Here is a 22,872-nt window from a genome sequence, read left to right on the forward strand (position 1 = left end):
TATGTGATGAGTGACTGTAAAACTGTTAGATGACTATGACGATGAGCTAACATTGATGTGATAAGCTTCCAGACAACAGTGGGAACAGTGAGCATGGAAGTCAAGTGAAAGTGTGGAACAGCCATGAAGGAGAGAAATCAAAAAGTCTTGGAAAGTAATTGTCTAGGTAAGATGAGAGAAAAGCAGGAATTAGAGGTAATTGCCAGAATCACGATCTGGTTTGCTGAGAAGATGGGAGGCTGTTTGCCAACATTCAGAGTTGCAAATGCTGCTGAGTCTGAGGGGTTGCAGTGTGTATGCCCCTGGGAGACAAGCACCAGGGCCATCAGAGAGTGTGGACGCTGAGCCGTTCCCTCAGACCACGCCCACGGCTGAGGGGGGCTGGGATTCCTGACTGTGGTCAGAATTTCCTCGCTTTTCCTTCATTTCATTGACTTTTTCTCTTGAAAAAGCCTTTTTGGGATTGATTCACACTTTTTTTTTTTTTTTTTTTTTTTTTCTCCGTACCAAAGTATTTACCTCATCACAGCTTGAGACTGAGAGCTCACTGATCATCAAGTCTGTCATGGTAAACTAGCTCCTGGCACCTTAGCAATTCTTATCCTCATTTTATTTTGTTTTGTTTTTCTACATTTCATTCTTTTGATCATTTTGCTACTTTTAAAAGATATTTTTCAAAGACATTTCTCAAATGCTGCAATTCAATTAACTCTTTATGAATGACACAGGTGGAGGTAATAAGAAAAACTCTGCATCTCAGAAGGCACCACAGTAAACTGCCAAGCATAGTAATGGCAGAACAATCCACATTTTAAATATAAGTTTTTTCCAAGGTGAATTGATAAAAGTTCTCACTATCTCAAATGATTTCTTTTCTAATAGCAGAAATTCAACACTAATATATTGAGTTGAATTCTTTAAATTTTAGAGTACCTTTGTAAATACACATGGAGATTATTTCTTTTTTTTTTTTTTTTTTTTAGTGAGATTGGTCTCAGGGAGAAACAAACAAAACAGCTTCCTGGAGCTCAAAATGTGGGAGAAATAAACTCTGAGAGAAAAAAATAAAATAAAATAAGTCATTCCCTCTCTCCCCGGAAGTGTGCCTTGTTTAGAACAATGAATGCTTGTTTGAGATGCATGAGACCAAAGTACCTTAAGTGACAGGGACAGTAGTGTGTGGAATACTGTCAGTGAAGATTGTCTCTGCTTCATTAGATATGAGGAATAGTTAAGCACAACAAGGGAGTGTGGATCCAGCAAATGCCAAAGACAACTGCCTTAATCGATCATTATTGCCACAGAGTCTCATATTCTCTCCACTGAACATGTAATTTTTCCCAGTACTCAATTGTGCATTTTCTGACACAAATGAGTGGATACATGGTATTGGCCAGAGACACTGCTATGTAGTCAGAGTGAAAAAATGTACTCAGACAAGTACATATATTTTAATAGAACTCAACCACAATCATGTAATACTAGTTCTCTTAATTATCTAGTTTTTACCTGTCCTGTTTCTGAACTGATGCTAGATTGGAGTCTTTTCTTCTTATAAGAACTATAAAAGTATAAGCCCTGTCTAAGTTTTAGAAAAAATGGTGACCAAGAAAAGCTGTGGTTTCTTTTATACCCAAGGTGAACAACTGAATGATATCTTGTAAACACCTGACACATTGCCCAACAGATTTCTAATTCTTACCCCTCTTAATTCTAGTCATGCCTCATGGTCAGCCTACAAGGTCACCTCAAGGATAATGGGGTGGGGAGCTTGAGATAGGAAATGCCTAGTAGACGGTGGGGAAAGGACAGCAGAACCCCCTGATAGAGCCACTGAATGCTATCAGAGACCCAGATGTCCATCCTGCTGACCTTCCCTTATCCAAACCCCACCCATGGTGGTGACAACCTACCCTTGACCAATGGTCTCATTTCATTGGGAGAAGCGAGGGCCTGGAAACTAGAAATGAGGAATAAAAGGCCACATAGAGAAGTAGCAACACAGACTTGCTTCTGGCACATTACTGGTCACCAGTAAGCTCCCAGACACCATGGTGCATTTTACTGCTGAGGAGAAGGTTGCTGTTGTTAGCCTGTGGGCCAGGGTGAACGTGGAGTTGGTTGGAGGCGAGGTCCTGGGAAGGTAGGCCCTGGAGGGGGGCAGAAAGGCAGAAAGTATTCCTGAAGGGGTATTGGTCAGTTTTCTTACCTACTTTGATTTCCCATCTCATCTGTGACTGTGATCATCCCATAGGCTCCTGGTTGTTTATCCATGGACCCAGAGGTTCTTTGACAGTTTTGGCAACTTGTCCTCTGAGTCTGCAATAATGGGCAACCCCAAGGTCAAGGCCCATGGCAAGAAGGTGCTGACCTCCTTTGGAAATGCTGTTAAACATATGGATGACCTCAAGGACACCTTTGCTGAGCTTAGTGAGCTGCACTGTGACAAGCTGCACGTGGATCCTGAGAACTTCAAGGTGAGTTCTGGGCATGCCTGTGCTTTGTCTTTCATCCTAGATATTTGCAGTGGTGGATATGTTAGAAAACACAGGTAGTTAAGTCTGATCCCATAAAAGCATTTTTTGGGACATTATATTTCAAGGAAGGGCTTGCTTTTGGTAGTTAGGTTGTTCCAAAGGTCATAGATAAGACCGAGTAGGGTAATTACTATGACCAGAGGAGGCCACTAGCCATCTTACATTTCTGAAAAAATACATGTGTGAAGAACACTGGCCAAAACTGAGTTAAATGTTTTTGGCTGGGAGAATACAATTATAGCAAGAACATCTTACTTTTGGTAACTGAAATTTTCTCTAAAAATGATGAATACATTTCTGCATGATTCTTGAGTTTAGAACCAGGACTAAGCAAGATAATATAAGAGCGATCTTTTCAATGGACAATCTGACCCCCCATCCCCTTAGCAGTGATGAAATGCTCTTGTATACATGGCTCAAGATTCTTTGTCATGTGAGTGTACAGACAATTTGAATGAATGTATTATCTGGGGACTTAAACTATATATATTAAGGCCCCTTACAGTCCTATAATCCTACTTTTAAAAAAGACTGAGTCTCTAGAAAAGAGAAGCCATCCATGGCAATGTTTGGGCTCAGAAGTTGACAGGGCAAATGAGAGAAGGATAGAACACAATGGGAGGTACAGGGCTGGGAGTCATATTGATGCCAATGTCCAGCATATTATGGCACACTTTTGTAGGAGCATGGCCCTGAAAGTTGCTCAATCTCTTATCAGGAAGAAAATTGATGTGTCCAGCTTGAAACTTTCTGTTCACTAGACACTGTTTTCTTTTTTTTTTTTTAAGATTTTATTTATTTATTTGAGAGAGAGAATGAGATAGAGAGAGAGCATGAGAGGGGGGAGGGTCAGAGGGAGAAGCAGACTCCCTGCTGAGCAGGGAGCCCGATGCGGGACTCGATCCTGGGACTCCAGGATCATGACCTGAGCCGAAGGCAGTTGCTTAACCAACTGAGCCACCCAGGCGCCCGACACTGTTTTCTTTTTATCCCACTCTTTCCCCAGCTTCTAGGCAACATGATATCAATTGTCTTGGCAACCCACTTCAGCAAGGAGTTTACCCCCCACATGCAGGCTGCTTGGCAGAAGCTGACAGCTTCCGTGGCGAATGCTCTGGCCCACAAGTACCACTGAGGTGCTGGTCCAACTCTGTCGGTGTTTACCAGAGGGACCCGAGTTCCAAGAGTCCATCTCCTGAAGACGGACACAGTGCCCTGCCTCCAGACCCAACTGCTATATGATAAAAATAAAATAAAAATTGTGCTCTGTAATGAATATCCTTGTCTTCTCTCTCTGTCTTTATCTTTTATGTTGATTCAGCTAAAAGAAAGCACTTCTTTAGGGAAAGGGGTTATTTGGGGAGGATAGAGAAGAGACTCATAAGATTCTGCAAGATAAGAGAGGCTTCAAGGGGCAGTTACTTCTAGGAAGGGAAAATAGACTCTGGAACTGAATAGTGTCTTCAGAACAAGGGAGCAGTTGGAGGTACTCTTGGGAAATGCAAGAAGATTGATAGAGTGAGTAGGGGCACGTTAGAACTCCAAGGAGGGGACCTGTCTAGGCTGCTATTTTTATAATCTCAGAGCTTTTTGATGCTATATTTCACTTATATTAAATAATATAAAAAACATGTTTTTATCAGCTGTAATATAGTAGAGATGGAACTTCTAAGAGACCTAGGCAAAGACCATGCTTTAAACTTTCCCTAGTGTTTTCATTGGTATTAATGGAGGAACTATCCCTAAAGCATAAGAACTAACTGCCTTGGTTTGAATCTGTACCTTATCTGTTAGCTCTGTGACCTGTAACATATTTCCGATTTCATTAAGCCTTCGGTGGAGATAAAAGGCCATTTATGTGGGAAAATGACAAATTTAGGAATTAGCATGCCGGGTCTAAGTGACAGAGGAGAAATTGGCCCCTTAAAAACAGTGCAGTGGGGACGCCTGGGTGGCTCAGTCAGTTAAGCATCTGCCTTTGGCTCAGGTCAGGATCACAGGGTCCTGAGATACAGTCCTGCATCAGCTCCTTGCTCAGTGGGGAGCCTCCTTCTCCCTCTGCCTGCCCCTTCCCCTGCTTGTGCTCTCTTTCTCTCTCTGACAGATAAATAAATAAAACCTAAAAAAAAAAAAAAAAGGCAGTGCAGTGATATAGAATTAGGGACACTACTGCCCGGAAAAGAAGCTATTATTATAAGCAAAGTACCAGTGAAATTTCTTGCACACAAAAGTAACATGGTGAATAGGGAATTTTAGGGAAATGGATCCATGTGTGGGTATAGAACTGACAAGGCAGGGTCTAACTTGGATCTAGCCACAGGAATGTGCTGTGATTATAATGAAGGCAAAGGACTGAACTTCACAGAAGCGATGAAACTAAGAACAACTCAAGTAAGGGGCCATTGTGGCCAAGATCCCACAGGACTTGGAACGAAGTGCAGTAGAGAGTGGTGAAGTCACCGATGACAGCCGGGTTTCCTGTCTGGTGAATGAAAAGAGGAAAGTCTATTCTCAGGACAGAAAATGCCTAGAAGTCTCTTGTTTGGAGCTGGCAATTGAGCACGTCCACTTTGGTAGCCATTACTTCAAATTCTGTACCCAAGTCCCTGGCATAGAAGTGAAAAGCCAGGGCTTTGGGATTAGCAGTAAAAGATCAAATCCAGCCCTATCACCTTGAAAAGTTTGGTTAACATTTTCCAGCATGAATTTCCTTGTTTGTAAAATGGAATAAACATTCCAACCTCGCAAGTAGGTTCCAAGGTTTTAAGGAGATCTCTGTAAAGTGCTTTGGCTGTCATTATTGAGAAAGTAGTGGTAGCAGTTTATACAATACACTCTGATCTGTTCCTCTGTGCCCTGTTCCATTGTGTTTTCTTGACCTGACTGTATTCTTTATGAGCTCCAGACCCATATATCTAACTATTTGTTTGATGGTCCATATCTGATTGCTCACGAGTGCATCAAATACAATATGTCCAAAAAAACCAAAAAACCCTCCAACTGTTTCCTAATCTATTCCTGCTAATCTGTTCCCCATCTAGGGACTAATGCATCATCCATTGCTTGAGCCTGAAAATAGAGATGGCATTTTTACCACCACACCCCAACTATAATATCATCCTATTTGTCTTTCATTTATTTTACCCCTTAAACCCATTTATATATGGAAGCCAGATAATTTTTTTAAAAATACAAATCAAATCATGTCACCCACATCCTTGAAGTTTTCAATAGTTTTTCTTGGCTTTCAGGTTAAAGACAGATAATCTGTAACATAGTTTTGAGATCATCCATGGCTCCTCTGTACCTTCCTATCATATAACACTTCCCCTTGTGATATTGTCCTATTTTTTGCATATAAATCATATACATTGAATCATTGTCTCTGGTTACTTTATTTATTTATTTTTTTTAGAGAGAGTGAGAGAGAGTGCCTGTGCATGCAGGTGGGCCAGCTGCAGGAGAGGGGGTGGGGGGAGGGAGAGAGAGAATCCCAAGGAGGTTCCATGCTCAGCACAGAGCCCACCATGGGGCTAGATCTCACAACCATCATGAGCTGAGCCGAAACCAGGAGTTGGACACTTAACTGAATGAGCCACCCAGGAACACCTCTGGTTACTTTTAATTGACGTTATGTTGTACAATTCATCTGTATTTCTGCAAGTGAAGCAGTAGTTAATTCTTTTCATTATTGTGTAATATTTTATTCTTTCTCTATATCATGATTTATCTATTCCACTGAATGAGGAACATTTATGTGGCTAGCAGTTTGGGATCATCATGCATACTGATGTTACAGTCTTTGGACTCACATAAGCATGCATTTCTGCATTTCTGGAAGAATAATTGCCAGCTCATAGGTTTTGCATATATTCTGCTGTAGTAGCTACTACCAAATATTTCCTAAAGCAGTTATACCATTTTACACTGTCACCAGCAGAGCCTGAGAGTTTTGTTGATCTACATCCTTGCTAAATTTTGAAATTGCTTATCTCTCTCCTCCTCTTCTTTATATTCTTTGCCTTCTGACTTCCATCTCAGTCCATTCTCTTCCTTTCTGTTGGTTGATCTCTCTTACCCTCCCTCCCTCCCTCCTTCCCTCCTTCCCTCTAGCTGTGCTAGAGGGTATGTATCTGTAGGTCAATGTAATATTATTTTGAATTCAGAAAAGACTAAAATTCCCTTTGAATCTTCATTTCTAGATCTAACTCTACTTTTTTCCTGAGGACACAACTGGAAATTTCTGCACCTGCATTTTCCCAGAAACCCTGTCAGCCTGGTTGAATAAGGTAAATCTTCATTGCAAATCCTCTGTATTCTTTCTTTAGTCATATCATAGTTTCAAATCATGTTATAGGTTTCTGATATTTTTTTCTTTATCTCTCATTGTTTCCATTAAATCCATGCTCCCAGATCTATGTTAGTAGCTGGTAGAGAAACAATATTCATTACTTTCATTCTTACGATGGACACTTATTTTAGTGAAAGAATGGAAAGAAAGAGTTTTGTTACTAGAAGTATTTATCCAAAGAAGGAGAAAGAAAGCAAGTTAAAAGTATGGTACAGCATTTATTCATTCCAACCACTTACAAATATCTCTAGAGACAAAGAGAAGTACCACATAGAGTCAACTTGATAACATTTCTGTTCTCTAGGCCTTAGTTTTCTTATCTATGAAGTGAAAGAACTAGATGAGTTAAACTCTGAGAAACATTCCACAATATCAGACTACAGCATTTGCACATGAATGAGAGTGGTAGTATCTTTATGGAGGCCACTACTGAAGGGAATGAAGTGAGGAGGGAGAAAGCACGGATTCTGAGTCAAGACACACAACACCTAGAAAGCCACCCTCAGGGCAACTGAAGGGAACTGGGGAATGGGGATGCAACCTACATTCGCACAAACCAATAAGCTTCTGCTGTGTCCTGGGGCCAATCTGCTCACAGCCCCAGGGAGGATAAGATCAGGGCTGGGCATAAAAGGAAGAGCAGGGCCAGCAGCTGCTTATACTTGCTTCTGACACAACTGTGTTCACTAGCGACCACAAACAGACACCATGGTGCATCTGACTGGTGAGGAGAAGTCTGCCGTCACTGCCCTGTGGGGCAAGGTGAACGTGGATGAAGTTGGTGGTGAGGCCCTGGGCAGGTTGGTATCCAGGTGGCAAGGCAGGCTTACGGAGAGTGAACGGAAGCTGGGCAGGKGGAAATGGGTCAGTCCCCTGGGTTTCTGACAGGCTCTGACTCCCCTGTCCTCTGTGCTGTTTTCACCCCTCAGGCTGCTGGTTGTCTACCCCTGGACTCAGAGGTTCTTTGACTCCTTTGGGGACCTGTCCTCTCCTAGTGCTATTATGGGCAACCCCAAGGTCAAGGCCCATGGCAAGAAGGTGCTGAATTCCTTTAGTGATGGCCTGAAGAATCTGGACAACCTCAAGGGCACCTTTGCTAAGCTCAGTGAGCTGCACTGTGACAAGCTGCATGTGGATCCCGAGAACTTCAGGGTGAGTCTGTGGGACCCTCAATATTCTCCTTCGTCTTCCTTTTTAAGGTCAAGCTCATGGTGTCCAGAAAGGGTATGGGTGTTAGGTGCTTTCTAGAGGGTGAAGGAGGTATTCTAATAGCATCAGTATGGACTCCTCAGGACTGTTTTTATTTCGTTCACCCTCTTGCTCACAGTAGTTTCTTCTTGTTCTCTGCAATGTGTTTTCCTTATTGTTTTGATTAAAGTTTTGAGTGTTTATTTAAAAAGTACATTTAATCCATTCCAAATCATTTTTTTTCTAATACTTTTTCCCCTTGTCTCTTCCTTTGAGAGCAAAGAGGATAAAATCTGATTGCTTCTTTGTATAGTTGGAAAGAATAGCCATGATATTTTAAGTTCTGAATTAAGGCAGGAGAGAAACATTTCTAAATGTAAAATCAGGCTGATATGGTTGAAATCACATAGAGTAACATCTAAGATCTAGCTATCTTTCTGCTTATATTCTAGGGGCACAGCTTGGGGCTGTGGATGGGGCTGGAATATGCTGAGTCTCAGCTGGGTCTGTCTGCTAACCATGCACATGTCTCTTGTCTCTTCCCCACAGCTCCTGGGCAATGTGCTGGTGTGTGTGCTGGCCCGCCACTTTGGCAAGGAATTCACCCCACAGGCGCAGGGTGCCTTTCAGAAGGTGGTAGCTGGTGTGGCCAATGCCCTGGCCCACAAATACCACTGAGCTCCCTTTCCTGCTTTCCAGGAAATGTCCCTTGGTTCCCAGAACCTAACACCTGAACATGGGGAAATTGTGAAGTGCTTTGAGCACCTGGCTCCTGCCTAATAAAGAACATTTCTTTTCATTGCACTGGTGTATTTAAATTATTCCTGCATCTCTCACTGGAGTTGTTACAGGGCATGGGAGGACAAGGACTTTAAGACATAAAGAAATGAGGAGATAGTTCAGATCTTGGGAAAATATATCTATATTTCAGACTCCATGAAAAGAGAGGTGGTAAATAGCTAAGTATGTGGGAAACAGACCCTGCTGCCAATTTTAACTTTCCCTTAGAAAAGGATTCAAGTTGAGGATTTGGGGGTTAGATTTTTCATATGCTTTATTTAAATCAAGTCTTTATTTAGCTTTCCTTATAAATGTCCTCCCTCTTCCCAGTTGTCCAGAACCTCATAACCCTCAATCCACTAAGTTCATCTGCCTGAAGACACCACTGTTCCTCTCTGATTTTCCTTCATGTTTTGCTGTCTCATTACTTGTCCTCCCCATCACTCTTATCCTGGTTCCCTCCATCCTCTTACAGCAGAGACCCACATGAAGGTCCCAAAGCAGGAGAGCGAGTTTCACTGCCTCTTCCTTAGTGCCTTTCATGGTCTGCATTAGAAGGAAGCAACTGGTAATATTTTGTTCAATATATGACTAAGGCAAATGTGAAAAGGAGCTTCTGGTGGCTTGATATTCATTGCTGTCTTGCAATGTTATCATGAGTTTATGGCATCCTCTTCTTCTGAGGATGCTTTAGCATGCATAACCAGGAAGTGATTGGAGGCCTGCTCCCACCTCCTCCTCTTTCTGATGCCTCTGATGCCTACTCTGCCTTTGCAGTTATTAGCACGGTGTTACCAATAGCAACATACCCTGATTTTATTACCTCAGTCAATGACCACCTATGTGGGTGCTGGATGCTGGAAATAAGATGACTTTGAAGTGGTCCTTGTCCCCTCACACATTCTAATTCTGAATATAGTTAGGAAGACCATAAAAGTATTGCCACTAATAAGGAAATTAATTGATTAAATTAATATGCAAACAATCTTCATCTAAACACAGAATGGAAATGAATACAAGGTGTCTTTATAAATACATGAATGAGAATTCTCTAAGCCTTCAGGATCAGAGGAGCTGGAAGTGTGTCTTGGTGACAACTTTGATCATCCTCTGAAGGGGTCCTCACATTTGATATTGATCTGAGTGTTAGGACTTTGCGTGCAGAGAGACCATAGAAGAGCAGAGGTCCTGTAGATCTGGATACAGTGAGGATTGGTATTGATAGATGAAGACATAAAAGTAAAGTGGAAAGAAGAGTCATGCAAGTATCTAAGAGAAAGCAGACTACACATGCCAGGTGGGCATCAGAATGAGGTGGGGGAGTGGGCAGGCAGGGACGTGGATGGTCCAGGAGGTCAATGAAGGCCCTGAGGATGGATGGGAAACACTAATAATATTAAATAATATTAAATGGCCCAGATTCTATAATTGGTGAGGATTCTATTAGCAAGCACTCAGTTTAAGCAGAATTGTGCAAAATTATTTAAGCTAAAGATGGATTTATTATGGAGACAAACTCATCAGATATGTAACTCCAGTTTTCACTTGTATTGCTAGGTTTTACCTCTTACCATCCAAATTCTCAAGTGTCCCCTCCCTGCTTTTGCTTCTTTTAATTACTAGTATTATAAAAAATGTAACATCAAGATTGGGAAAGGATCAGTAGACATTACTAATTAACAAATCAATAAGCACCACTTTATAGCTATTAGGCCAGGGGTATAGTGTCTCCAAGAGATAAATGCCCAGCTCTGACAAAACTTGGTATTATCTGGCTGGTTCTATTCCAGTACTAACATTAGCTGGAAGTAGAGAAGGATGAAAGAGAGGGACAGAGTACACAGCATGTGTATGTCATTTGTAGAGATTACTATTCTTGTTTGAAAGTCATGTAGCCTCATGGACAGGAGTCTCTCACATTAATAGCTATCAAATAGTACAGAACAATCTCAGGTATTCACATTCATAAAATGGGTAAGGGCCAGAGTTGCTCCAAAATTACTCTTCCTTCTGCAATTTCCTTTATAAAGTTACTGATTTCTCTTCTAGGACTGATTTTTTATTTTCTGATTGTTTGTCTCTGGGTGCTATTAAAATGAATACATTTACTAAGTTCTTACAACTAGATGAGAAAGGGGATTCTCACATAGATGTGAGGGATTGACATTAGAATTGAACAGGACCTGAGATTTTGTCACAACTAATCTAGTTGAAGGGGAATTAACTGGCTGAGAATACACAAGATTTCTACCCATTTCAGAGAGAACACCTTGATAGTCGTTCAGTGGATCTGGTAGGTCTTGATGCTATAAATGACAGGGTTCATCAGCAGTAGAAAGAGGATGGACACTTTCCCTTGATGATATGGGTGAAGGAGGAGGAATGCCTTACAAACTTGTGAACAATGGAAGGGCCTAGCACAGGGACATAAAGTATCAGGGCAGTCAGAATATGAGATACACACTGGTGTGAGAGATTTGAGTGACTCCCTGCAGGAGGCAATGGCCATTGCTGACCTGAGAATCAGAATATAAGAAAGCACTATTAAAAGGAAGTCTAGGCCCATGTGAAGCAAGCTGACCAACAAAGCATAAAGGCTGTTGATCCATGAGCCAGAGCAGGGGAGTTGGATCATATCCTGGTGTAGACAGTAGGGGTGAGAAAGGGTATTGTCATGACAGTAAGAGAAACCAAGTAGATGCAGGCCATGAGGGATGGTGAAGGAGGCACTCGGAATCCACCAAACACTCCAATATTCGCTACCTAGGAGCTGATGAGTACTGAGGGATATCTCAGAGGGTTAGTGATGGTCACAAAACAATCAGATGCCATGGCGAAAGGCATGACTAACTCCATGAAAGCAAGATATGGACAACATGGAGGTGGAAAACACAGGCATATAAATGATACTTAAAAAATTCAGCCATAGCTGTCCCATAACTGTGGGCAGTACTGTGACTGACAGAGACCCACGTCAATTCCTGCCAGCATAACCAGAAAGTAGCACATGGGCTGGTTCAGGGAGGAGTCTGTGTGCTAATGTGAATGACAGTGGCTTTGCCCAGGACTGCTGTCAGGTACACCTAGAAAACAGGGATGAAGACCCAACAGTGGGCCCATTCAATCCTGGAAATCTTGTCAGTTGGAACTTGGGAGGTCTACCGTGGAATATGAAAGACCAGACATGATGCCAGGCACCACCTGACACAGCAGAATTATAAAATATTATTTCCCTATTTTTATTTTTCACAAAAATTCATGCCAGGTGATAATTCACAAAGAGTGAGTTGACTCATTTAACATCTCTTCCTAAATCCCAAAGGTCTCAGGCTGGGAGAGAAATATTGAGCGCTATGGAATTTTTGAGCCTTATTTTTAAGGACCTGAATAGTATCAAGGCAGCAATGTTAATAGGAGTCAGGTCCAGAAGAAAGTAGGATTGTTACATGCATCTGGAATCAACAAGCTGGGGAAACTTCTGTCATTTGTATGTCAAAGTTTGAGAATTGGGGAATCAATCAGAAGTGAAAAATAGTTAAAGATGAAGGGGTTTGAAAATAGCCCAATTGAAATAAAACAAAACAGAAACAAATAGACAGAGACATCAAAAATCAATATAAAAATGCAAGTCAATTGGTTGATGGATGGATCACCTGATTATCTCCTTTATACTTTACTGTTGCTGAAGAGAAAATAAGAACATAGAAGCAATGCTACTGATAAATTCGAATAGAGGTCTACACCCTCCCGAGTGTCCAGAAGCATTTTTCCAATGGATTCTTGGGCCTTTCGTAACTTCTTAAATTGTTAAATGACACACACCTACAAATCTTGCCTGTCTTCTACAGACATTGGACTTTGGATGAACTACCTATTCTGTTGGGGACTCCACAGAACCATGGATCCAGATATAACTCAGTATGCAAGGAAGCAAAGGAGGCATCTACCAACGGGGTTTTGGAAGCCAAGGAGTATTCTGGAATCAAGCAAACAAACAACTGAGGTTGGTGAAAAGGCAGGGATTGATAGGATTTTCCCCTAAGTGTTCTCAGATAAAGAATGACTACTTCTTTCTTGGTAAAGATAATTGACAGAATCGCCAGAAGTTTCATTTGACCTACTTGTAAGTTGGTATGACATTTCCCCACATGCTCTCTTTCTTCTGTTTTTCTCATATCAGATCACCCATGAAAAAACACACAATCACACACCTAACCGTGAGTCTTTAACAATTCTTTTATGGGCATCACAGAAATAATTTGGTGACTCACTACTCTTTTTTGTTTTATTCAGTTTTATTCAACAAGCAGTTATAGCCTTCCTATCTGTTAAATGTAAACCTCTGTCCTAGGTCCTAGAGGTAAAAAAAATGGTATCTTTGCCCTCAAAACAAGTAGAAGCAAGAAGAGATCACAAATGGAAAGATATTTCATGCTCATGAATTCGAAGAACAAATATTGTTAAAATTGCCAAACTACCCAAAGCAATCTACACATTTACTGCAATCCCTATCAAAAAACCACCAGCATTTTTCACAGAACTAGAACAAATAATCCTAAAATTTGTATGGAACCACAGAAGACCCCAAATAGCCAAAGCAATCTTGAAAAAGAACAAAACTGGATGTATAACAACCTCAGTTTTCAAGATATACTACAAAGTTGTAGTAATCCAATCTAATGGTACTGGCACAAAAATAAACACATACATCAATGGAATAGAATAGAGAGCCCACATATAAACCCATGATTATATGGTCAGTTAATCTTCAACAAAGGAGACTAGGATATGCAATGGGAAAAAGACGGTCTCTTCAACAAATGGTGTTGGAGAAACTGGACAGCCACATGCAAAAGAATGAAACTGGACCACTTTCTTACACCACACACAAAAATAAACTCAAAATGGATTAAGGACTTAAATGTGAGTCCTGAAACCATAAAAACCCTAGAACAGATCTCAGGCAGTAATTTCTTTAACATCAGCCATAACAACATTTTTCTAGATACGTCTCCTCAAGCAAAGGAAACAGAAACAAAAATAAACTATTGGGACTACATCAAAATAAAAAGTTTCTGCACAGAAAAGGAAACAATCAACAAAACTAAAAGACAATGTATGGAACAGGAGAAGATATTTGCAAATGATATATCTGATAAAAGGTTTGTACCTAAAATATAGAAAGAACTAACACAACTCAACACCAAAAAAACCCAAATTAAAAAAAAAAAAAAAGGACAGAAGACATGAAGAGGCATTTCTCCAAAGAAGACATACAGATGGCCAACAGACACTTGAAAAGATGTTCATCATCACTTACCAACAGGGAAATACAAATCAAAACCATAGTGAGATATCACCTCACACCAGTCAGAATGGCTAAAATTGAAAGCACAGGAAAGCAATTCATAAATATTAGGTTGCATAAATAAGTCAGACATTCAGAAAATGATATCATTCAATACATAAACATTTTTAAAAGAGGAAAATGAATCAATCACGATATATGAGACAAACCAGGATAATGATTAACTTTGTGGAGAATGAGGCTAATGACAGAGAGCTAGCACCTGCATCATGCATGTAATTTTCCTCTTAGACACTTACCCATGCTACCTCCCCTTCCAGATCACCACTGCTGCTATTTTGACGGATATTTAAGGCATTTCTGGTGTTGGGTATTTCTTTCTACTATATATATATATATATATTTTTTTTTTCCTGGCCATTTTATCCCTCTGAAACTCTTTAATGTGACCTTCATTTATGTTTCCATGTGTTTCCATAGATACGCATTAAAAGTGGTCCAACACTGATATGAGGAATTCTTAATCTAAGGAAAAAATTGAGGGTTGTTGGAGTGATGGGGATGGGAGGGTGGGGTGGCTGGGTGATAGACATTGGGGAGGGTATGTGAGCGCTGTGAATTGTGTGAGACTGTTGAATCACAGACCTGTACCTCTGAAACAAATAATACATTATATGTTATAAAAAGAAGATAGTAGGAAGGGAAAAATGAAGTGGGGGAAATCGGAGGGAGAGATGAACCATGAGAGACTATGGACTCTGAGAAACAAACTGAGGGTTCTAGAGGGGAGGGGGTAGGAGGATGGGTTAGCCTGGTGATGGGTATTAAAGAGGGCACGTATTGAATGGAGCACTGGGTGTTATACGCAAACAATGAATCATGGAACACTACAAAAATTAATGATATAATGTATAGTGATTAACATAACAATAAAAGAAAAAAAGTGGTCCAACAGATATCACATCAGACTCTATTACTCACAATCTATAATCTATAATCTACAATCTCTGTGATGCTGGGATTTCTTTCTTTCTTTTTTTTTTTTTTTTAGATATAGAGCCTGGACCCAGGTGCCTGTACATAATGTAGTCTCAAGAGTAAAATAAAATAAAACAACAACAACAAGAATTAAAAAGAAAGGAAAAAAATATTAAGACAATGAAGGATTAAATGAACAAATCATTTCTATGGTACCAGTGCTTTTCCTGAGAATTTTGTCCCATTTTAGGACAATGGGTCCTTCCAAATATTTACCATTTCTATTCTGAGAGATATGCCTGCCTCATACCTGATTTGTAAGGCCATAGATACCAAGACACTCTAAAATGCTTAGCTCTGGTGTAATGAGCCTTTACCACCTCTGGAGCATTCTAGAAATCCAAGGATCTAGGAATTGTAGAAATCTAAGCAATTAAAATGTTACATCTGCTACAAGTTCACAATATACCTAGCAATAACAACCTGGTGAAGTCTTTGAGTGACTCCCTTCCCTGAGATACTGTGACTACAATCCCACCGATCCCTCATGTGGCTTAGGTTAAAGTTTCACTGGGTGAGTTGATTTTTACCCCTCAGCAAACTGACCACCTTAAGATATGGCCAGCATTACCCTCTGCACTAGGTATTGCAGCTAAGAGGCCCACCTGTGTGACCACAGAAGGGCTAGCAGGCAACCCATGTTATCTAGGGATGCCCTGGAGGACCCTTTTGCCCTTGGGGATGTGGGATCCCAGTTATTGTGAAGGAGTCTTGAGCAGTCATTTGGGATTCCCCCAGTTCCTGTCTTGTCTACAATATCTTTCTCTCCTATGCTCTGGGGACACAGTAGCCAGTCATCTGGGCCTAGACTCCACTCTCAGCAAAGTAGAGTTCTCTCTGTTAGGGTTGAAGTAGGAATAATTAGAGGAACTAATTTACTTCTTATGTCCTCTTCCTGTAGAGGAAAGTGGAAATGGAAATTAACACTGGTATGTGGAGTCAAACTTTCATTAGTAATAACATTTCTGTCAAGCATGTGAACATGATGATCATGGTAATATACCTTTTCACAAATAAATCTTAATTCTAGATATAACTGTAAATGTATATATTACCCACTGGTTGTCTAGGTCTCTTTTGAAGACCTTATGATTTAATATGACAATATATTTTATTATTGCTGACCAAGCTGTTCTTCACCACAAGTGAGGATGAGCAGTAATGAAGAGGGTGATTCTGGTGGCCACACTGAAGCCACCCAAATGCCTTGGAGAACAGCAGGAGCCTAGCAGTGTGTACTCTGGTCGTTCATTTCCTTGAAAGACCCTGCAAGTTTCATTATCTTGAAAAGGAGGGGACTGAATTAGATCATCTTGGCCTATTCTGTAATTTTCAGGGGACAGTTTAAAATATGTGTTACACTTCAAGTATTTATCCTCAAAACTTTAGCTCCTCACTTGAGTATCATTAAAGAGAGATTTACTTCCCATTTGCACTTTTCTGCTTGTTTTACATCTTTTACTCAGGGTTTAAGATCTTATTATGTCTGGATTTTATCTCAGTTGTCTGACATGGTCTTAAATGTAAAAAAAAGTTTTAAAACAGATAAATTTCCTTGATGGAGATCATTTAGGTCATAATGCAATCAAACGGTACAAATCCTGATGGAAACTTCTCAGATAACCACATGACTACAGTTAAACAGATGTACCATGTGATAGAACTTTTTATCATGGTTCTAAATTATGCATTATCATTTTTCAATATTTCATTCATGGGAGTATTATTTATAGACATGTAATGTAATAAGCAAAATACATAGTAAGAACAGATGCACAAATAATACTTAATAAAGAGAACATTTACAAAATTAACAATAGTAACCATTCCTGTAACCTGGGATTTTAAGCCTATACTGGGTTTGTGGTAAAAAAGTTGCCACCAATGCTAACATACTTCTCTGAGAACCCCTGAACGTCCAGTTTTTTGGACTAGTGTTATAGAACGTTCTTATCTCTTCAGCCATGTCAAGACTCTGAAGGGCTTGGCCTCACTTATACTTACCCAGTTGTAAAGCAAACCTGCTCTTGCATCCTTAAGGAGATGAAAATTCAATGGGCTTCTTCTGCCCCCTGCTGGTGTCCAGATGGGACCATTAGAGGGACTACCTGGCAAAGAGTGCGATCTTTCAATTTATTGTCCAAAGCAGGTTGTTTGTGGGTGTCATATAAATAATGGTACCAATAAACAAGCAAAAACCTGGTCTATTCTGGCAAACAGAAATATTTTTTATTCAATATAATGATAAAGACTCACTTTTACATCGAACACTCTTCCTCTATACTTTAATGTAAATAAAGACTATTGGTCATTATCCTACCTAATCTGAAAATGGCAGCAAGTGATCATGTAGAGGATCATTTCCAAAGAATAGAAAAAAAGACAGAGATGCCTGGACATGTAGGTCAGTTTGAATTGGAGGATGTAAGGAAAGATTCCTCTGAAAGAATGATCTGTTTAATTTGATCACAGATATGCTTTCCAAATCCACATTCCAGACAAAGTGCACAGAGCGAATGCCAGAATCCCATCACTGCCCTGGACTCCAATTCACTGCTGCATGTCCTCACTACTTACATATTTCATGCCAGGCATTGCTTTGGTTGCTAGAAATTCAGAAAGAAATATTATGCACACTGACTGGAAGGGGACATCACACATCATGAATGTTTTGGGAAATGATGTTCTATGTTTTTTTGTTTTTTGTTTTTTTTCCATTTTGATACAAAGGGAGCATATTGTGCATCTGACATATGTGACTACTTTCCTCTTGAAATGTTCATTTATTCATCTCATTGACCCTATCCTCTCCTGATTCCCATCCTATCTCAAAATAGAATATAGGAACAGTCTCTAATATTTATTGCTCTTTTATTGCTAAAAGGCTGTTATTCTCTGAGGCAGCACCATTAACCTTAGTGGCTAGTCTGAAGAAGCCTGAATGAGAGTATGGCTTTCAATGCATGCCTATATTCACAGAATGTTTGAATCTTCTGTCACCATTCCAGGGCCAAGCCTCCATGTAGGGTCAGGCTGTGATGATAGGAATCATATTTGGAGTCTGAGTGTTGTGTCCAAGGTTATCAGGAATGCCTAAGGCAGCATCTGTTTTATGTATCATATAAACCTTGTATAGGAGGACAACGTTTGGTAGCATGTGGCCAACAAGGATCAGATGTGTTACTTTAAGATATGAGTGTTTAGATTTCATGGAATTTTTTACAATGCATTTGCTTTAACTTGTTTTATACCTCTGTAATTGTACAGCTCAAATTCATAGATTAATTCAAGTAATTCAATAATTATTTGAAAAATGGCCACTCCATGCTAAACCTCACTTTGCATTTCAGTGAGCAAAAACCAGACATGGCACCTGGTTTTCTAGAAATTCCAGGAGATCTCATGCAAAATCAGCATATGATATGTGGTATAAACACAAAGCAGGGTATTTTGAGGATAGTAATTTATTGGAGAGGATGGGGACACTTGTGGTGGGGTTACAAAAATTCTTCTAAGGAAGCTACATTGAATTCTTCACCAAAGAAGAAAAGTAATTGCTGTCATGTGGAGTGGTAGAATCCTGAATGATGAAAAGAGGTTTTGTGCAAGTACTTGGAGTAGATAATTCCAGGCAGAGAGAAGATCAAGAACAAAGACTCTGAGACAGGGAAACTCTTAATTCATTTTGAGGAAGAAAGGATTCCCAGAGATTAGGGAAAAAAAGCAACAGTGGCCTAAAATGTTGATGGAGAGGTGGGTAAGCCCGAACATTTAAAGTTTTCTAACCATGATGAATAAAATATTTTTTATTTTAAGAGCAGTATAAATCCATTAGTGATTTTTGTTTTTTGGTTTTTTTGTTGTTGTTGTTATTGTTTTGATTTGTTTCAACATGGGCTCATGTGTTCTAGCAGATGTTTTAAAAAAGTAGTCTGGGGGCACATGGGTGGCTCATTCGGTTGTGTCCAACTTGATTTCTGCTCTGGTCATGATCTCAGGATCTTTGGGCTCTGGGCTCAGCTTGAAGTCTGCTTCTACCATTTGTTCTTCTCTCTCTCTCTCTCTCCCCCTCTTTTTTTCCTTCTCTGTCTCTCTCAAATAAATAAAGGAATAAAAATCTTAATAAAAAAGAAAATAGGTTTGGTTTCTCTGGGGAGAGTACATGTTTAGGGGGAAGGGCAAAAACAATAAAAATAGCTGGTAAATTATTATAATAGCCAAGGAACAGATAACAATATTATGTACCAAGACAGTGGTAGTGTATAGTGTATATGTGAGAAGTGGATAGGTTGTGGGTATGCTTGAGGCTGGAAATGAAAGAAAGAGGTGAAGGATTTGATAGCCAGGAGAAGGAAGGAAAGAGAAGAATCAAGAAAGCCTCTTGAGAGTTTTCTAAGCAATCCTGTGATTCGTGAAGCAATCCTGTGATTCGTGGAGTCATTTTATGATATCAGGAGGAAATGGGGAAATGACCGATTTCTGAGGAAAACCAAATTCTTTTTTGTTATAATCTGAATTTTTGGATTAAATATGCAGACGAAGATATAAAGTACATGGTTGTATCCATGAGTCTGAGCTCATGGCAGAGGTGAGGACTTTAAGGAGCAAATTTCAGCCTACCACACAGAGTAAAAATTAATACTACCGCTCCCACCCACCTGGGAGCTTGCAATTCAGTATGTAACAGAGACTTTAGTCAATCTGTAGTCTCGTTAATATCAAATTATAAATTGAATAAGCTATATAAAGATAAATATATGTTACCAACATAATAGATATGTGGGGAAAATCTGTCTCAGGTAAGGTGCTTCCTGAAAAGTGATGGCTGAGTTGCAGAGGAAAAATACAAGATTATTTTACAAAGAGGAGGAAGAGGTTGGGGAGAAGATGGGAAAGACTATCTCTGTGAAAAGAACATCTTAGGCAGAAAGAACATTTGGAAAAACATCTCCAGAAAGAAGAGAAATGGTGCTTTTGAGAAAGAAAAGAAGTGCTCAAGGTGGACACATTTTTTTCAAAAGGTAAAGACTCCAATCATTCAAGGAAGGAGACAAATAAAAATAGTGGGCTAAGTTATTTCACATGGAGAGGGGATCGGCAAGAAATAACAGTGGAGGGGATTCTAGAAGGGGTCAGATAGGGATACAGGGTGCATTCAGAAGAAGGGTAGCCTGAGGGCTGCCTGTTGTGCTAGGATGACAAAGATGAGGAATGGTCCACAAGGGGAAGCCAGACTCTGAAGCTAATGGAATATGTTGGAAGGGTGAAATGAAACATAAAAACCAGTATGGACTTTAAAATCCCTGCCTACACTCTAAGAGCAATTAACTCTTTTATGATGACTCCCAGGGCCAGAACCCCAAGAGGGAAAACAATGTGTGGAAGAAGACAATTAATGCTTGCAAGGAGGCTATTTAAAATTCTGGACTTAACTATGCCACATTGGCCTTCTTTCTGATCTTTAGAATGCTAGGTTCTAAGGAAGAGAAAAAAAATTGCTCACTCCTTCAATACATGCATATTAAATGAATAGTGAGCCTACTGATTCAGTGAGTGAATAAGTGGGTGGAGAACACTGGGCTGCTGTCAGAAGCTGAGAGTCTTCAACCCAAGTCTCCCTGTCACAAGGGCATAGGTAAGCTGAACATCTTGGCATGAGAGCTCTCATGGGAGATCACTCATTAAAGGTCTCATGCATAAATATGTCTCTCTGCTTGTCACTGCAGAGAAAAAGTACTTGGCTCTGTCATCCAGAGTGGGACAATACAGCAATGTCTTAACTAAGGACTGTTTGGAGGAAGAATTCACTTGGAGACAGCAGAAAACAGAAAATTATGGGTACACAGTGATTAGTTAAATAGATTTTGGATACTTAAACGCTAAATCTTACTCTTCATTTTAAATGCTTAATGAATTGAAGGGGAGGAAACTAATAATTACTTTGAGAACCTCAGCTCTCAATTTTACAGCTACGTCCTTTGACCAGAATCCCTGAGAAAATATCCCAGGCAACATATCCTCTCTGGAAATTAGTTTCCTCCTCTAGTCTATTCATTTTCACTTGTGGCTTCTAAGGACACCTGTGCACCTGCCAGTGGATGAATAATGGCTCTGAAATTACATCAGGAGGACACTATTTTCTTCTAGGCAGCAGATAATACATCTTTAAAGATCAGAGTTGCTCGGCTAACATTTCCTACACTTAGTTAACTTTAAGCACAATTTTATTTACTTAGCAATTTCACCTAACTCATCTGAAATTGGAGCATTTCCTTTGAAAAACACTTTCTTGCTGCCTGGAAGAAGTATCCCAGTGCCAGAATGATTGCTTTGAGAAGCCCTAGTGTGAATTCTTCCTCCGTCATTCTCACTGCATTTTCTGGCCTGGAGCAGCAATATCCCTGGATCTCCATTCCCTTCTCCACCATCTATGCCATGGTCTTCCTGGGAAACTGCCTGGTGCTACATGTGATCTGGACAGAGCCAAGCCTGCACCAGCCCATGTTCTACTTCCTGGGCATGCTGGCCCTCACTGACCTGTGCATGGGGCTGTCCACAGTGCACACGATGCTGGGCATCCTGTGGGGGTTCATTCGAGAAATCAGCCTGGATTCCTGCATTGCCCAGTCCTACTTCATCCATGGTCTGTCCTTCATGGAGTCCTCTGTCCTCCTTACTATGGCCTTTGATAGGTATATCACTATTTACCATCCACTGCGTTATTCCTCCATTCTGAATAATTCCAGGATTTTCAAAATTGGGCTCACCATAGTAGTTAGGAGTTTCTTCTTTATTACACCCCCCATCATCAATCTGAAAATTTTCCATTACTGCCATTCCCACATCCTCTCTCACTCATTCTGCCTGCACCAGGACCTTCTCTCCCTAGCTTGCTCAGACATCAGATTTAATAGCTACTACGTCCTGATGCTGGTCATTTTCACGCTGTTGTTGGATGCTGTTCTGATCCTTTACTCCTATGTCCTGATTCTTAGGGCAGTCTTGGCAATTGCCTCTCAGGAGGAGTGGCATAAGTCATTTCAGACCTGCATCTCCCACATTTGTGCTGTTCTGGTGTTCTACATCCCTATCATTAGCCTAACAATGGTGCACCGTTTCGGCAAACGTCTCTCCCCTGTGATCCATGTACTTATGGGCAACATCCACATCCCTTTCCCCACCTTTGATGAACCCCATCATGTACAGTGTCAAGACCCAGCAGATTCAGAGCAGAATGCTCAGACTCTTTTCTCTGAAAATGTGTTGAGATGCTCAGGTCTTTTAAAGAACAAAACAGCAACAATAATTAACACACACTATGTAATACCAAAACATGAATTTTATTAGGATTAGAGCTTTAGCCCAGAGTCTATGATTCTTGATTTTAAAAAATATATAAACATAAATCCAGAAAATCACCTACAAACAAGTTCCATTTTAACCTATGTTTTGCAAGTGAATCATTCTTAGGGGTGGAGGTGGGAGACTCCATCTGAAACATTTCATAAATTTTCTACCAACAGTGGATTTGTGTCAAATAGGACATACTATGTCCCTGCCATAAGTATATTCAAGAAAGGAAAAAACTAAGTAATGTGCCCAATATGGAAATCAAGCACTTTCTTTGCATTGAACCAAAGCTGGATTCAAATCCTAGGTTTCAGTTACAG

General features: G+C 40.2%; 3 protein-coding genes across 4 annotated transcripts; all 3 read left to right on the forward strand.

The window, feature by feature from the left end:
- The first annotated feature begins 1,983 nt into the window (after positions 1-1,983).
- On the forward strand, positions 1,984-6,810 carry LOC116646406 (hemoglobin subunit epsilon-2). Of its 2 annotated transcripts, none has more exons than XM_032427116.1 (3): positions 1,984-2,143; positions 2,255-2,477; positions 3,544-3,756. In XM_032427116.1, the coding sequence occupies exons 1-3, from the start codon at positions 2,052-2,054 to the stop codon at positions 3,670-3,672; spliced, it is 444 nt and encodes a 147-aa protein (XP_032283007.1). In that variant the 5' UTR covers positions 1,984-2,051; the 3' UTR covers positions 3,673-3,756. The 2 variants fall into 2 exon arrangements, with proteins under 2 accessions (XP_032283007.1, XP_032283008.1); XM_032427117.1 differs by lacking the exon at positions 3,544-3,756 and adding an exon at positions 6,740-6,810 and having other exon boundaries at positions 2,052-2,143.
- A 735-nt stretch (positions 6,811-7,545) lies between these two features.
- On the forward strand, positions 7,546-8,878 carry LOC116646451 (hemoglobin subunit beta). Its single transcript, XM_032427199.1, has 3 exons — positions 7,546-7,688; positions 7,818-8,040; positions 8,626-8,878. Exons 1-3 carry the CDS (start codon positions 7,597-7,599, stop codon positions 8,752-8,754), a joined length of 444 nt encoding a protein of 147 aa, XP_032283090.1. The 5' UTR covers positions 7,546-7,596; the 3' UTR covers positions 8,755-8,878.
- An 8,655-nt stretch (positions 8,879-17,533) lies between these two features.
- LOC116646260 (olfactory receptor 51V1-like) lies at positions 17,534-22,469 on the forward strand. Its single transcript, XM_032426848.1, is given in 3 exon segments — positions 17,534-17,626; positions 21,506-22,378; positions 22,380-22,469. Coding segments are annotated over 3 exon segments (1,056 nt in total).
- The last annotated feature ends 403 nt before the right edge of the window (positions 22,470-22,872 follow it).

Source organism: Phoca vitulina, unplaced genomic scaffold (genome assembly GCF_004348235.1).
Source record: "Phoca vitulina isolate PV1807 unplaced genomic scaffold, GSC_HSeal_1.0 scaffold36, whole genome shotgun sequence".
NCBI classification, from domain to species: Eukaryota; Metazoa; Chordata; class Mammalia; order Carnivora; family Phocidae; genus Phoca; species Phoca vitulina.